Source organism: Salvia hispanica, chromosome 1, assembly GCF_029641045.1.
Source record: "Salvia hispanica isolate PSC_SH4W2 chromosome 1, Shi_PSC_v1, whole genome shotgun sequence".
NCBI lineage: Eukaryota > Viridiplantae > Streptophyta > Magnoliopsida > Lamiales > Lamiaceae > Salvia > Salvia hispanica.
This window is the reverse complement of record NC_142692.1, coordinates 33,241,994-33,257,755: the sequence shown is the minus strand read 5'-3', so window position 1 is coordinate 33,257,755 and position 15,762 is coordinate 33,241,994. Positions and strand designations below refer to the sequence as shown.

Sequence of the window (15,762 nt, the reverse complement as noted above, 5' to 3'; positions counted from 1 at the left end):
GTTAGGGAGTAGTTTTAACTGATAAACATAATGTGAAAATATTTCAGTGTAATTGATTTTATTTATTCAGTAATGGACGATTTGTGTCCTGTAATGTATATGTTTATGAGACGTTTTTGTTGTGATTTTATGAGTAGTTTTAACTGATAAACATAATGTACAAATATTTCAATGTAATGGATTTTATTTACTCAATAATGGACGATTTGTGTCCTGTAGTAATGGACGATCTGTACATTATTCACTGATCCGCGCACATTATTAGATACTATTGGTACATTATTTACTGTACCAAATCTTAAACGCATTAAAAAATGAAATTTAACTCATGTGGTGGTGTTATAGCCTAGCCCCATGGGTTGCTAAACCCAAGGGGAATGATTCAAACTCTCTGCCCTTTGTGATGGTTTCGTTTGTTAGTGGGTACTACAACCTAGCCCCATGGATTGTTAAACCCAAAGGGCATGAACTCAATTTCCTTTCAACATTATTCTATTCAATATGTACATTATTCACTGATCCGTGCACATTATTAGATACTATTGGTACATTATTTACTGTACCAAATCTTAAACGCATTAAAAAATGAAATTTAACTCATATGGTGGTGCTATAGCCTAGCCCCATGGGTTGCTAAACCCAAGGGGAATGATTCAAACTCTCTGCCCTTTGTGATGGTTCCGTTTGTGAGTGGGTACTACTAACCTAGCCTCATGGATTGCTAAACCCAAAGGGGAATGGATTCAACTTCTGTCATACATTAAACCCATTGTAATGTACTCCCTCTGTCCCATAAAAGTTGAGTCACTTCATTTTTTGCACTCGTTTTGAAAAAATCGTAATAAATAGTTAGAATGGATAAATAGTAAAGTAAAATCGAGAATAACGTAGATAAGAGTCTTCTCTACATTATTTTTAAATTTACTTTACTATTTATCCACTTTAACTATTTATTACGATTTTTTCAAAACGAGTGCACAGAATGAAGTGACTCAACTTTTATAGGACAGAGGGAGTACATTATTCAAAGCTTGCATATACATTATGCAACCATAATCGTACATTAATACAATCTACATTATACACTTAATACATTACTTGTCGAAAATTTACAAGCTGTAACTTACGACAAGAAAACACTAAAACCTGTAAGCAATGGATGATTTAATGAAAATAAAACGACAATTGATGCAAATTAAAACTAAATACAACAACGAACTAATCACACCATAGAGGTCAATTACACACTTAATACAATAACTTTCTACCAAAATTTATCAATAATCAAAATAAAAACAGACGTCTTCAATTGAAAAAAAGACGACATCAATTTCTTGAGAAGGTCTTCAATGGAGAAAAAACGATGAGGGAGAGAAGAGAAAACGATGAGGGAGAGAAGAAAGATTGTAGCGTCGACTCTGGCGCCGACCTCGACGGCTTTCTTCCTAATGGAAGCGGCGGAGATATCATTTTCCAATTAAATTGAACTAGAACGCCTTCTTCCATAGTTGAAAACATTGAAATCAATGAAGGAATACTAAACTAACTTCTCGAATAAGAACTACATAATTACTTCTATGAATTGCAGAAGATACCGTAAAGCATGAAGAGAGAATAAATTTAATTAAGGAAAATAGAGCAGATTATTGTTTACCAAAATAGAAGGAGAGAATTAAGGAATGAGATTAACCGTGCAAATCTTAGCTCTCCAATCTGCCCTTTTTGAATTAAATTAATCATTTTAATAATTCAATTTAGCATGAAAATCGATCATCGGATCTTGAAAATGGAAGGCCGAAATTGAAAAGAATAATAGAACACAAGATAAAAAAATGATACGAATACATCCCGTATAAAATATATACTTATAGTATTATATAGTACTTCTTTATTAAAAACGAAAATGAGGTGCACTTTATGTAATGTTGTGCTTTAATTGATAGTGCCTACGTACTATATAAATCGAATAAAATAACAATGGTTCCTACTCAATGTTTTAAATTCAACATTAATACATTATGCTTCTATATTTTTGTGTTATTCGCACTTTTTTATTTCAGCTTGTCCAAATTATTTACCCTATTTATATTTAATTAAGAATCAATGTATTAATTAATATATTAAAATTAATTAAGTATTTTATTATTAAGTAATTTCTCATTACTAATTTAATTACACTAAAAAAATTAACAATCTAACATAATACTACTCATTTATGAAACAATAAGTCTATGCAACCAAATTTTGTACAATCAAAAATTGGTTTATTTGAGTAAAAAAATAATTTATTTATGCATTTAATTAAAAAGTATAGACATATATATAGTATAGGGAATGTGCACAAATTTATGGTATTTGTGTATACTTTTTTTAAATTTTTTTTAACCATAAAATGTAATTAATGCATACTTTAATACAAATTTAAAATATAATAGAGAAATAATTCAAATATAAAAATAAAAAATTGAAAATGAGGCTAAAGACTAATAAATTGATTTTAATTTGTTAACTAATTATATCTATTATTTTAATATTTAATTAACATATCAAAATTACTAATATAATCTTGTTTTGGTTGTACACTTGTTTACTGTTGCTCTTTCTGAAAACATGACATTTACAAAATTATAGTAACTCAAAATCTGGTCAAAAAATGCAGAGATTTGTCAATTCTCTATCATAATCCAAACAATGAAAATTCAAAGACAAAACATTAGATGATTGCAGAAGAGTACAAGCACCTTCGCCTTGACTTTCTTCCAAATTTCCCAAACAGAAACATCATCAATACACTTATTGTTGTTGCAAGCAGTAGTTAAATCTGAAGGATTTCAAGCATACCACCGTTGCTACTGATCCAACCCAACAATTATAAGCAAAATTTGCATAAAACACAGTGTGTGTACTCAGCGATGGAGAACAGAGGCGCGGAGGATGCCGGAGAGCCAAAAATTCAGAAATTTGAAATGGATTCGGAGGGAAAAGATGAGCTGAGCAGCAATCGGAATAATAAAACGAAGCCGAAGAAGAAAAGGCACTCCTGGATCCCGAGATTTCCGTGTACCAGATTAGACGACGACGATGACGACGTTGTGGTTGGGGAGAAGCCGGATGCCGGAGGTTTGGAAGTCTCTAATGCGAAGGATCAGTCGGCGGCGCATCTGATTGTTATGGTTAATGGAATTATTGGAAGGTTTGGTGTTGCTTGAAAAAATGTTAAGTCAGTTGTAGTTTAAGTGTTTGATGAAATGACCGTTTTGCTTTGCTTTGTTTATGCTTAAGAATTGGGATTCATTAGCACATGTAACATGTTTATTGCTTCAAATTTGTGCAGTGCTCAAGACTGGAGATATGCGGCGAAGCATTTTGTGAAGGCGTATCCTAGTGAAGTCGTAGTGCATTGTGAGTTTGGTGCTCTCTTATTTCACCTTTTCTTTACTTTGATTATACTATGTTATTACCAATTGTTTCTTTATCATCAAACATGATACAAGTTCTTGATCAGTTAGCTAAGCCTGAATGAATATGTGCGCCTTGATTTATCTCAAGTTAAGAATGCCTCAATGATACATACCATCTGACTTGTGAGTTTTCTTTGTTACGAATAACTATTCGAGTTGATGCAAGATTTGGGCAAGCGGAAGAGTTCATTGGTCTCATGATCTCATCTGTGGTGCTAAGTTATGTGTTGATACAATATGTGAAGCAAAAGAAATGTGCACTTTTTCTTCTTTTAGATGGAAATCTTCCCTTCTTGAATAGTACTTTAAAACTCATCCAGATGTTGTTATACCTGCAAATAGAATCACAAATGTCAGTGCATGTTAGTGTGAGTACTCTCTCTAGTAATACACTCCATGTTCAACTCTATTGCTCGAGCAACATACATCTTAAATCTCATGAGAATTGCAGAATGGTTTACAAGATTAACCTACATCCATCACAATTATGAAGCTATCATGTCTTTATTTTATTTTTTCCAAAGAAACTTTATTATGTTGTCATGGCTAGAATGTAAATAAATGAAGCCAAAAGCTTTAAACATAATTGGAATTGTTTCTAACTAATCATGTTGCTGCATCCAGGCAGTGAAGCCAATTCTTCAATGTTGACACTGGATGGAGTTGACGTTATGGGGAAGAGATTAGCTGATGAGGTATGTTCATGACCTAAGACATAGACTTCTTTCTTATACTCCCTCCGTCTCATAAAAATATGGGCATATGATATGGCACGCGAATTAAAACAAAATTAATAAAGTAAGAGAGAGGAGGGGAAAGGTAGTCAAAGTAGTGTTAATGGATAGTGCGATTAATGGTGGTATAAGTTGTACTCCATAAATGGAAATGCCCATACTTTTATTGGACAGAAGAAAATAGAAAGTGCACATATTTTTATGGGACGGAGGGAGTATATCATAATCTCCTCACGAATCATCAATACATGATCGACTTAGTTCTTATAGAAATACAGCTTAAAGCTTCATTTTTAGTGATTGAATCTCCAGGTGGTTTCTGTTGTCGGTCGTCATCCAAATCTTGAGAAGATTTCTTTTGTGGGTCACTCCCTTGGTGGCTTGATAGCAAGGTATGCTATTGCGGTGCTTTATCAACAAGATTTGACAAGAAAAGAATCTGAGGAAAATGGCGAACATGGAGAAGAAGAGCTTCTTAGCAAATCCCCTTTAGAAGAGAAAACGAGAGGGAAAATAGCTGGACTTCAACCTATAAATTTCATTACCTCTGCTACGCCGCATCTTGGTGCTAGAGGTCACAGACAGGTTATCCTCATGACATGTGCTTCTTTTCTCTCAGAATGGATTAATTGCAATATTCGTGGATATTGTGTTTCAACAATCTTATGCATCAGTTAGCCTCATAGGTTTGCAGGATTGCTTTTAAAACATGCACTCGTTATATGCATGATCTGACATTATGCATCTCATGATTAGATTTATCCTTTGTTAACGAGGAAATCTGATAAATATCACATGAGTTTCACTTGATCATTTGATCGTCCATATAGCTTTTCTTGCATGAGAACATTCCTGTCAATGACCATGTTTGCATCTTTCTTGATCCCTAAAGTTTGGTTCTTATAGGGGCGAAGAAACTTGTTACTTCTGAGCATGCTCGAATAATTTCCTTTTCTGTGGTAGGGTTCTCGTCCATTTTAGTTATTTCTGGGGCTTGATGATGATCTTGTTACAGATCCCTGTGCTCTGTGGTTTTACCAGCTTGGAGAAAGCAGCAATGCATACTTCAGGTGTACTGCGAAGGACAGGGAAGCACTTATTCTTGAGGGATAACGACAATGGGAAACCTCCACTTCTGCTTCAGATGGCTGATGATTCTGATGATCTTAAGTTCATGTGAGTCGCCCGTTCTTCTTAGTGTTGAGTTGACGCATAACTGCTGAAACTTGTGACTCTAAATCTTGTTCCAGATCTGCATTGGAGTCGTTCAAGAGGCGTGTGGCCTATGCAAACACCAGCTTTGATCGTATCCTCATCTTACTCTAAGTTTTAACCATCACTATCTCTTTAATTAGCTCCGAGTTTCAATGGATAATGCAGCATCAACAAGTATCAAATTTCTCAGATTCAGTTTCACCCTTGACATGTTTTTCCTAGATATAGTTGGTTGGAGCTCATCATCAATACGCCGTTACAGTGAGCTCCCAAAGGTAAGGATTTTGTTGCCGTTCCCCAGAATACACACCATACATAATTACATTTTCACAACCTGCTCTTTCCCTCAGCGCCGGAATCTTGTCAAAATTGCCAAGTACAGATACATATTTGCTGAAGACACATCAAAATCCGGCGACAATCGTGAAGCCAAGGTCTCTAGAAAGAGGATAAGTGAAATGGAAGGTTTTTCTCATTCACTATATACAGCTTTGCCAATCGCATCACATTTCATCTTCTTTTTAAGCTCATTATTGAAAGTTAAATTGATATACTCTTTTTCTTTCTATAAATTATAGAGGTGATGATCCAAGGGCTAACGAGACTCAGCTGGGAGCGAATTGACGTTGATTTCAGTACAAGTATACAAGGGCCTCTCGCTCACACCACGATTCTGGCAAGTCTAATGGAACTCTATCATGTGTTCGTGTCACATATATTTTTCTTGAACCGACGAGGAACCTAAGCTGCTGAAATAATCGTGATTTCGCTGTGTAGGTTAAAACTTACTGCATCAACTCTCATGGAACCAATGTGATACAACATATGATCGACAACTTCCAATTGTAGCAAGTGTTAATGTTGTTGAAAAGGTAATTTGTTATGTGATGATCAAATTAATTCATCACTGAGCACATCTACGTATAGATAGTTTAGTTACTAGTTATTCACGACATGTAAAAAATATATCCATAAAAGAGTGTAAATTTTTTTTCAAAGGATTTGCTTTAGTAAGAGCTTTGGAATTATATTTGAAAATTCTGAATTTTTGTCATTTTTTTTTGGGTCTAATTATTATGTTCTTGTTTCAAAGGAAATGATTTTGAGTAGCTTTGTTAGATGGTATTTTCAATTTTTTAATATTTCTATCTGAAAATTGGCTTGGATTTGGAGAGAACATGGAGGTCAAGGACTCAAGAGCATTGCCCCTACCTACATACTCTCTCTATTCCGAGATAGTTGAGTTGTTTCTTTTCTGCCATTAGTTTTGCAAAAATGATACTCCCTCCATCCGCGAATAAGAGTCTCGTTTTTCCATTTTAGTTCGTCCGCAAATAAAAGTCCCGGTTCACTTTTACCATAAATGGTAATAGGGTCTCACCTTCCACTAACTCATTACACTCACATTTCATTTAAAACTAATATATACAAGTGGGGCCCCTATTCCACTAACTTTTTTCCTCCCACTTTTCTTAACATGTCTTAAAACCCGTGCCACCCATGAATGAGACTCCTAATGGCGGACGGAGGGAGTAATAAATAGCTAGAGTGGAGAGAATGTAATGTAAGGAAGAGAATATTGTAATGAAGAGTTTTCTCTATATTATTATCTCTTACTTTACTTTCTCACCACCCGTCCAATGCAACCGAGCTAAAGGCGGTCTTCCTAGCACTCAATCGGCATCACCCGGCTTTAACTATTTATTACTCCCTCCGTCCGCCATTAAGAGTCCTATTGACTTTTCTGCATTCAGTTTTGTAAAAATGATAGTAATAAATAGTTAAAGTGGAAAAATGGTAAATTAATTCTCTATATTATTCTCTCTTTTACTTTACTATTTTTTCACTTAAACTATTTATCCATATGGCATATCTCCATGCAATGGAAGGCCTTAGCTCGAGGTCTATTCCGCCCACTTCCCATCTTATTCCACGTCATTATTATATAAATTTAATTTCAATTATTATTGTCAAATAAATTGAGATAAAATAATATAAAAAACAAATTCAACACAAAACCAATTATAAAAAAATACATTTAATTTTTTCTGAAAAAACATCCTACGTTCAGAAAAAAAAAACAGAAAAAAAACAAGTATAGATTAAGAATGAAGTCGAGATTCCTAATATGGACTTATCAAGCTCACACGTCAAGGCCCAAGTTTTATAACATGAACTCTAGAACCTATCTACATCCCCAAGCCAAGCACAATGACTATATATTTCCTAAAAAATCACAGTTCCTCCGTTCCATAATAGTAAAGTTATTTTGTTATTTAGTGTGCTCCATAACAGTAGAGTCATTTTCCTTTTAGTAAAAGTCAACATATTTCTTCTCACTTACTTTATTCTCTCTTAATCACCCTACTTTTTTTCTTGCCTACTTTATTCTTTTTTTACTTAACTATTTAACACAATTTTTCTTAATCTCCGTATCGAAAAAGAAATACATCATTTACTCTGGAACGGACGAAGTACTAATAATTCCTACATAAAAATAAAAATAAAAATAAAATAAAAAAGGCTCCAAATATAAAGCTATGTTTCCTTTGCTAATCTCCTCACAGCAAACGAGGGACAAAAATCAAGAAACGTCTACCCCTTTTCTCAAGTTCCTTTCTCTTCGAATCCCACCTTTTTCCTTCTTTAACTTCAAATTCAATCATTGCTACCTTCTTCTCTAAACGAGTCATGCCTGCTGCTTAATTCTCTCTACAACAATGGCCATTATTCTACACACCTATCTCATCGTTCTTGCATTTCTCTTCATCTTCATCGCTCAAGGTATATTATTACTAGTACTATTAACTACTATGAATTTATAATATTTTATCATACAAATTGGAGTACATAATGACAATTGACACCTCTCTCTTCTCTCTGCATGTTTGATCAGGTACACAGCTCCCCAATGCCCACCTGCTAAGAGTAAGATTTAAAGTTTTAACACACACACGTGCAAATAGACAATATATATGTGTTAAATAAATACTTGGTTTTTTTTTTATCTTGACAAATAAATAAATGCAGATGAAAGATGAGGAAATAAGGGGGGAAATGTTAGGATCAAGGCCACCAAAATGTAAAGAGAGATGTGGGAAGTGTGGGCACTGTGAAGCAGTTCAAGTTCCAATAGGAGCAGCTATCAAATATGGGAAAATGCCAAGAATTAGAGTTGAATATTCCAGAGGAGATGATGTCTCTGCTTACAAGCCCATGTGTTGGAAGTGTAAATGTGGGAATTTCATTTTCAACCCTTAGATTTTTTTTATTTCCTCAAATTGTTAGTAGTACTACATTCTATGTTGGAATTAATACAGTTGAGATTATACGTAGCACAACTTTGAGTCTCTAAATTAATTTTCATATATTCAAATAGCATGTAGTAAGGTCTAATTTTTTCAGACATAAATATTGATATCTACTTCATATAATTAATTTGTACAGTATATATATATTGAGTAAGAGATAGAGTACTATCTTAGTGTTTTTTGTCTGCCTACTAAGGAATTGGATGAATTATAGGACCATTGCAACTATCATTTTATTGTATTTTTTGTTAGTTTTGGAGTTGTATGAATGGAAGTAACAGGTATGAGCAAGTTTTCACTCGCCAGGAATAAAAATAAAAATATATAAATAAATAAAGATAAAAAAAAGAAAGTGAAGTGACATGATTTTGATAATTCCAATGCGGAAAAGAAATTAATTACGACAACAGAGCACTGTTGATTGCAGTATTGTACTGCCATTCGTATATTGCTACATTTTTATCATATCAAACGGAAAAACCAGAAAAAACTCTCTTTTTTGCATATGCCTAACATGATAATAATAAAAATACTATCCCATTATTAATAATCAATGCTATAATGTTAAAAGATTTATGCATATTTTTTACGATTACGAAAAATAAATTGCTTTGGATGGACATATATTTCAATAAATACTAGTAAGTATATATAGTTTGAATGGATATATGGTGTTACTAAAAATTAAAAGTTAAAGTATGTTAGAATCTATTTAAAAAAAAGCCTTGTCTGGATAATAATAACTAATAGAGGGAACATCTTTTTAGATGCACGAACTTTGCCAAAATATCATTTTAGACCCGTAAACTTTAAAATATCGTTTTAGATCCGTAAACTACAAGTTAATATCATTTGAGATATTTTGAATTTTTTTCAAACAAAAATGGCCTTAAGGGCTTCAAAGAGAATTTGGACTATTCTTCCGCCGTTAAAAAAATACTTGTAATATTAAAAATACTTGTAATATTAAAGTGCTGAAATTTTCAAATTACGAAAAACACAATCTTGTATGCCAGTACTACTTACAAAATTATTATGAAATTGTATAATCGACCAAACAAAAAAAAAAATTGGATAGAATGACAAACACACTAGAATTTTGTGGAACTAGAAGCTTCGATTTCCGGCCAAGTGGCTACAATCTATCTAGAATCATACTTAAAAATAAATCTTGAATTTCATGATAATAATACTACTATTAAACAAAACAATTGTGTGACAGGGGAGTGATCAATCGTTAACTTATCATTTAATTGCTAACTACAATTAATTTAAGGCTACATGATTTTTAAAAAATGTGTGGTCTATAATTTGCCACGTGTAATTTTAGTTTTTATTAATTAAATCGAAAAAAATTAAAAAAAAAACACAAAATTAAGGTTTTGGATGAAAATGTCAATATAGTGTTTCGAAAATATCAACACAATGCTTTGAGAATGTCAACACAAATTTAGGATTGACATTATATATGCTTTATATTGACATATTATCTTAGCTGTATTGACATTAGTCTGTGTACGAAAAATACGAAAATTCTAGATTTTTTTTTTCAAATTTTGACGTCGGAACATATTCATGTAGTATATCGTTGGAATCCTTATAAAATTATCTTTAATTTAATATATGTTATATGAATTTAAAGTTTTGAGATTTCTTTTAAAAGTTAGTTATAACTAACTTGACATTAATACCCATGTTGATTTTTATTGGAATTAATCCTATAGCCTTATTGACATTTTTATTGATCGTATTGACATTTTGTGGTTAATAATCTAGGCCTTTAATTTGAATATCTAATGGCTATTATTGAATTATAATTAGCAATTAAGTATTGAGTTAGCAATATAACACTCTCATTGTGTGATATTTCTGATTTCAGTTACACTAGGAATGGTAGTGGCAGCCAAATTTCCTCAACAGACAAAACTAGAAGAAGAATTTGGATTTGGTGAATCGAAAAAGAGTTGCTTCAGCTTTGAGCATTCCAACTTTCGAAGCAACTTTTTACTATTGCATCTCAAACTTCTATTTATGATATTCTAGAATATCATTCCCACTGTTTCAACAACCATAAAGTATCTTATTCCATCACTCAAATCAAATCAAATTCCACTACTATTCAAATTTCAAACAATCTGTCTACACTACAAATTCATTATAGTAGTACATCACATTAATTTGAGATCATTTTACCCTGGAATTTTGAAATTGAGTTTTTTCATAAATCCTTTGCAAATAGTACATGAAAAAATGGACTAGATCAGTAGCTGATTACCACAGCACAAAAATTGTTACAGATAGGCTGATACTTAATTATCACTACAGATGGTATGTAATGGTAGTGAAAGAACAATTAGATTACCTTTAATCTGCCAACACAAAGCATCCAAAGAATCAATGCTCTCTATCTCATTGAGGCTTAGCCTTGACTGGTTGGTGTGAATTCCACTGCAACAACATCAAAATGATCGATGTTCCTGGCATATAAGAGAATGTAATAAGCTTAAGATCTTGGTCCCCACCAATTAAATGTCACTGGAATATCCATTGTTCTCTTCTAATGATCCTGAAACCTCCATCACATAATCATACATATCTTATTGTTAACTAGTAGTACAACAAACGCTCTATAAGATTAATCGGACTTGGCAATGGTATTCTGTAGTCTGAGTTCCAAAGAGAATGAAACAAGTATTGAAAACAGCCACGATTTCATATCCTAATCACAGACGAACCATCGTGCCTCCGGATTTGCCTATATAAATAAATCCAATATTTTCTTATAGTGATCCGTGTGATAGGCATGTTCCCAATTCTTATTAATAGAATTAATATAAACAAACACAATACAAGAGCAATGGCAGGCATAATAAATCTTGGTTTTAAGTTAACAGTGCAGTGAGCATTACCAGCAAAAATGCCAACAGTTGTCAGATTTCCAATAGCCATTGTGTGGTAAATCAGATACTCCGACAGGAAATGGCCAAACGCATAGATGAAGGATAGAAACGTGGCCAAATATAGAGGCTTGTTATCAAGGTTGAACGCGCATAGATAGCAAAGAGTGCAAGTCAACAATGTCCAAACACCAAAAGTGCGGCCATGAACTTCAGTCACTACAATGCCATAGAAAAGATGGTCAAAGCTATTATAAGAGGTAATCAAAACGCAATTGTTCGGAAAATGAAGTTACGCGATCTTCTCCCAAATGCCAACAATTGTAGAGAGAATATAAGGAAAAGATACGAGTATCCACATAGTCTTCAGGTCAGTATACAATCTTCCTTCTGTTATTTCTGAACCTAACTGCTACTGCTCTATGGCATAACGTGCATAGTTAAAGGCAACTTCATTTCGATAAAAAAAAAAAAAAAAAAAAAAAAAAAAAAAAAAAAAAAAAACCATGAAATCGAAGAAATCCTAAATAGCAAAGGAAATAAAACCATGCCAATAAGGCTGGTCATGGTTTTGGAGAACTAGCCTATTTTACTACACAGACAAGTAGTCACAAACCGTTTATGGGCGCAAAAGCCAATCAATCGGTGATGGAACACGAAACTATAGCATGTGGAAACCCAGTACCACAGGAATCACTTCATGATCTATTCCACAGTCTATTATTCGACCAGATCTTGAATTAGTTCATTGACAATTATCTTAACACATAGTATATGTGTGTGGATTCCAAATCTCCAAATACTATTTTCTGCATCTGTTTAATTTTCAGGAATCAAATTGTGGTGTCAACTCTAAGGAAGAAGGAAATTACAAAAAACAGATATTGCTCTCTGAAATTGTGCATAATATTAGCAAATAAAATAAGTAAAACCTTGTTCAGAAACACATTATACTCAAATGTGAATCCACAAATCTAACTCTAATCAAACATAGCAACCATCACATAACCCAAATCAGAGATAGTTTCCCAAATCTCCACCATTGTATTTCACACAGATTTGTTCACAGTGAAATCTTCTTAATCATGAGCATTGAGCATCGATATTTTGGTTATTATCATATAGAACTAAGAAATAAGCAAAGCAGCATCACAAGACGAATTTCATCATGTGATGTGAATCTCTACTTTAATCCAATCAATTGTAATGCGCACACAGCAATAATAGTAAATGCTGTGAATTTCCATGGAGAATTGCATTGTGCATCGGTGAAAATGATGAATGGTGGATGTGAATGGGAAGCAAACATACTGGTGGCTTTGGAGTAAACGGCGAGGCGAAGAGCCCATATATCGAAGAATCCGAACCACACCGAAGCTAATCGGAGAGTGCCTACGAGCATCAGCCACCACCCCAGCAACTTCATCTCTCTCTCGCTGGAGTGAATCCAACGCCGTCGTTTTCAATGTTTCTTCCCAAATTGCGTTATATTTAGGCCCGTGTTGGCCCAAACGTAAATCATATGAAATCAATTTATACTCATTTAACACCGTCATCATTGAGCAACCGTAATTTAATATTTTTATTATTAAACATAAAATAATGATAATAATAATCTTTTTTGTTACATTATTATTATTGTGATTGTGATTATTCGAATTCTCAATTTATTAAATGATCAAAAAGGATCTTTATCAATTCAATTATATTCTACCAACAAGTTAAATTAATATGAGTGTCATCCAAGAAAAAAAAATGTAGCTCAATTAATTATATGATTCAATTGAAGCAAGGACGATATGATCGTTGATTCATAATTATAAGGATTTAGTAATTCAAGTCCCAACGAATTATTAAAGCATTACAGCTATCTTCCATTTGGATTATACAGTAGTATAATAGTGTAATCCAAGTAGATAGTCCCAATTTTCAACAATTGGCAACATAGGATACCACTAATTAAGACCTCTTATTTAAGCATGTTGTATGATTTTGAGATTATCTGTCTTCAAAATAATACTATCACGTGCACATTGTTTCGTATGGACTTTCATCACCATCATCATAAACGAATGAATTTAATATTATTCGGAGAATACAACCTTGAATCTCGATTGTCATGGCATTTATAGTTAGGAAAACTTAGCTATAGTCTATATCATAATTACTGTTAATTTAATAACCTATTTTAAATTATTAATAATTATGATAAATACATATAGTACCTATAAACTATTCCGAACTAGTATTATTAATGTTAAAAAAATGCATTGATTACATAAGATAAGAGCGTCAACAACGACAACTCTTCTCCTTTGGTCACTAATCATTTTGTACTGCTCGTTCCACAACTGCAATGTTGTCACTTGAATTTGGTCTAAAGCGTGGCTCACGAGCCGTGTTTTTTACATTTGTCGTTTCATATAAATATTTGTATTAAAAATGAGGTTAAGTAGGTAAAGAATAAAATTGATTTTAGTTTTTATTATAGTATAGTATATTGCATGCAGAGAGTTGATCTGCTGCACACCCATTGTGAGCGACTTATGGGCGACCGCTGACGTGGAGTTATATTTTTATTCTTTTACTTATAATATTTTTTCCACTGTTTTCAATTTTCCATTCCCTATCTCTCTTAACAATTTATTTCCCTTCCCTATTTCTCCTACCTATTTCCCTCATTAATCTGCAAATTTTAGTTTTATTGGGTCTTTCACAAAATCATTTTCTCAATCTCTATTACTCCACTTTCGATGTCAGAATTTGCTTTTTCCATAGCTGGTTACGGTGCAATTTATTTCCCTTCCCTATTTCTCCTGCCTATTTCCCTCATTAATCTGCAAATTTTAGTTTTATTGGGTCTTTCACAAAATCATTTTCTCAATCTCTATTACTCCACTTTCGATGACATAATTTGCTTTTTCCATAGCTGGTTACGGTGACTATGAAATTTTCGCTGCAATTTTTTTAAAAAATTAAAATCCCTCTTGCATAATTGAAATATTTGCTAAAGCTGTTTGACTTTCACAAAATTTGAGAAAGCATTTGCAACAGAAACTCATTTGGTGAGAAAAAATATGTGCAGAAACCCATTGATGATGTGCGAAATTACTAATTCTACAACAATAGTAAGAATAGTTTGATTCATTAAATTGAGGGAAGTGGCGATCTTATGGAGAAAAAATTCATTGATTACATTAATATATTTAGTGAGGAGGAGAAATTAGTAGAGAGATTAAAGGTTTGGTGCAATCTATCTGCAATGGCGGCAACAAGGTCACGAGAACAAGAATTTGATAATGGAAGAAATAAATATATTATGGAGAAAATTAATGATACGAGACAGTGGAGGATCGAATTTGATAAGGGAAAAAAATTAATTGTGAGATTGACACGTCAGCTGTCGCCCATAAGTCGCTTAGAATGGGTGCGCAGCAGATCGACTCTCATTGCATGTATGTATGTAACATATCAAAAAAATAAACTAATAACATATCAGTGTCAATTCCAAATAGAACAATTAATGATGGACATAGAACAATTAACACGGGACTCGTGGCGATTTCAAATCGGGCAATTATTAACGGGCATTGGACAATTAATAAGGGACTCATATCGATTCCAAATGGGACAATTAATGATGACTAGAAGTAGCACTTGCAAAGTTCATGCTTCATAAAACCAATTTAACTACTTTTAGAGTGTCCACAGTGGGAGGGCCGCGGCCCTCAGCCCAGAGGTGGCTCAGGCGCGGCCCCCCACTACTAGAGGCGCATGGAGGCGCTCCAGGGGAAGGGGGGGGTGACCAAGCGAGAGGCACAAGCTCGACCCAGGCGAGGCCCTTGGGCGCGAGGCGCGGCCCTCCATTGCAGGGGGCCGAGAGCCGCGGCCCTTGGGCAAACCGAATTTTTTTTTTTCCAAAATTTCTTTATATATTCTTTCCATCCATTTTTCACTTCACACTCATTTTTACACTCTAAATTTCCTTCTCTACAATTTTCATACTATCAAAAATGCAAGGTGGAGGTGATGATTCCCCCAGCAATGGAGACTCGGGATACGACAACATTCCATCTTCCCAACCGTGGAGATCGAGTCCGCAATCGCTGCCGTGGCAACATACACCCAAATACAGGGGTCAGTC

General features: G+C 33.6%; 3 protein-coding genes across 3 annotated transcripts; 2 read left to right on the top strand and 1 right to left on the bottom strand.

Moving 5' to 3' along the window:
• Positions 1-2,660: 2,660 nt before the first annotated feature.
• On the top strand, positions 2,661-6,464 carry LOC125219704 (putative lipase YDL109C). Its single transcript, XM_048121746.2, has 10 exons — positions 2,661-3,193; positions 3,335-3,402; positions 4,086-4,156; positions 4,508-4,780; positions 5,211-5,371; positions 5,446-5,501; positions 5,633-5,685; positions 5,761-5,875; positions 5,989-6,086; positions 6,188-6,464. Exons 1-10 carry the CDS (start codon positions 2,913-2,915, stop codon positions 6,257-6,259), a joined length of 1,248 nt encoding a protein of 415 aa, XP_047977703.1. The 5' UTR covers positions 2,661-2,912; the 3' UTR covers positions 6,260-6,464.
• A 1,530-nt stretch (positions 6,465-7,994) lies between these two features.
• On the top strand, positions 7,995-8,741 carry LOC125217807 (EPIDERMAL PATTERNING FACTOR-like protein 2). The gene is made up of 3 exons (XM_048119348.2): positions 7,995-8,194; positions 8,307-8,338; positions 8,441-8,741. Exons 1-3 carry the CDS (start codon positions 8,131-8,133, stop codon positions 8,669-8,671), a joined length of 327 nt encoding a protein of 108 aa, XP_047975305.1. The 5' UTR covers positions 7,995-8,130; the 3' UTR covers positions 8,672-8,741.
• A 2,072-nt stretch (positions 8,742-10,813) lies between these two features.
• Positions 10,814-13,125, bottom strand: LOC125219995 (ergosterol biosynthetic protein 28-like). Its single transcript, XM_048122095.2, has 3 exons — positions 12,930-13,125; positions 11,631-11,837; positions 10,814-11,198 (listed from the first exon to the last, which is right to left on the bottom strand). The coding sequence occupies exons 1-3, from the start codon at positions 13,042-13,044 to the stop codon at positions 11,131-11,133; spliced, it is 390 nt and encodes a 129-aa protein (XP_047978052.1). The 5' UTR covers positions 13,045-13,125; the 3' UTR covers positions 10,814-11,130.
• Between the last annotated feature and the right edge of the window lie 2,637 nt (positions 13,126-15,762).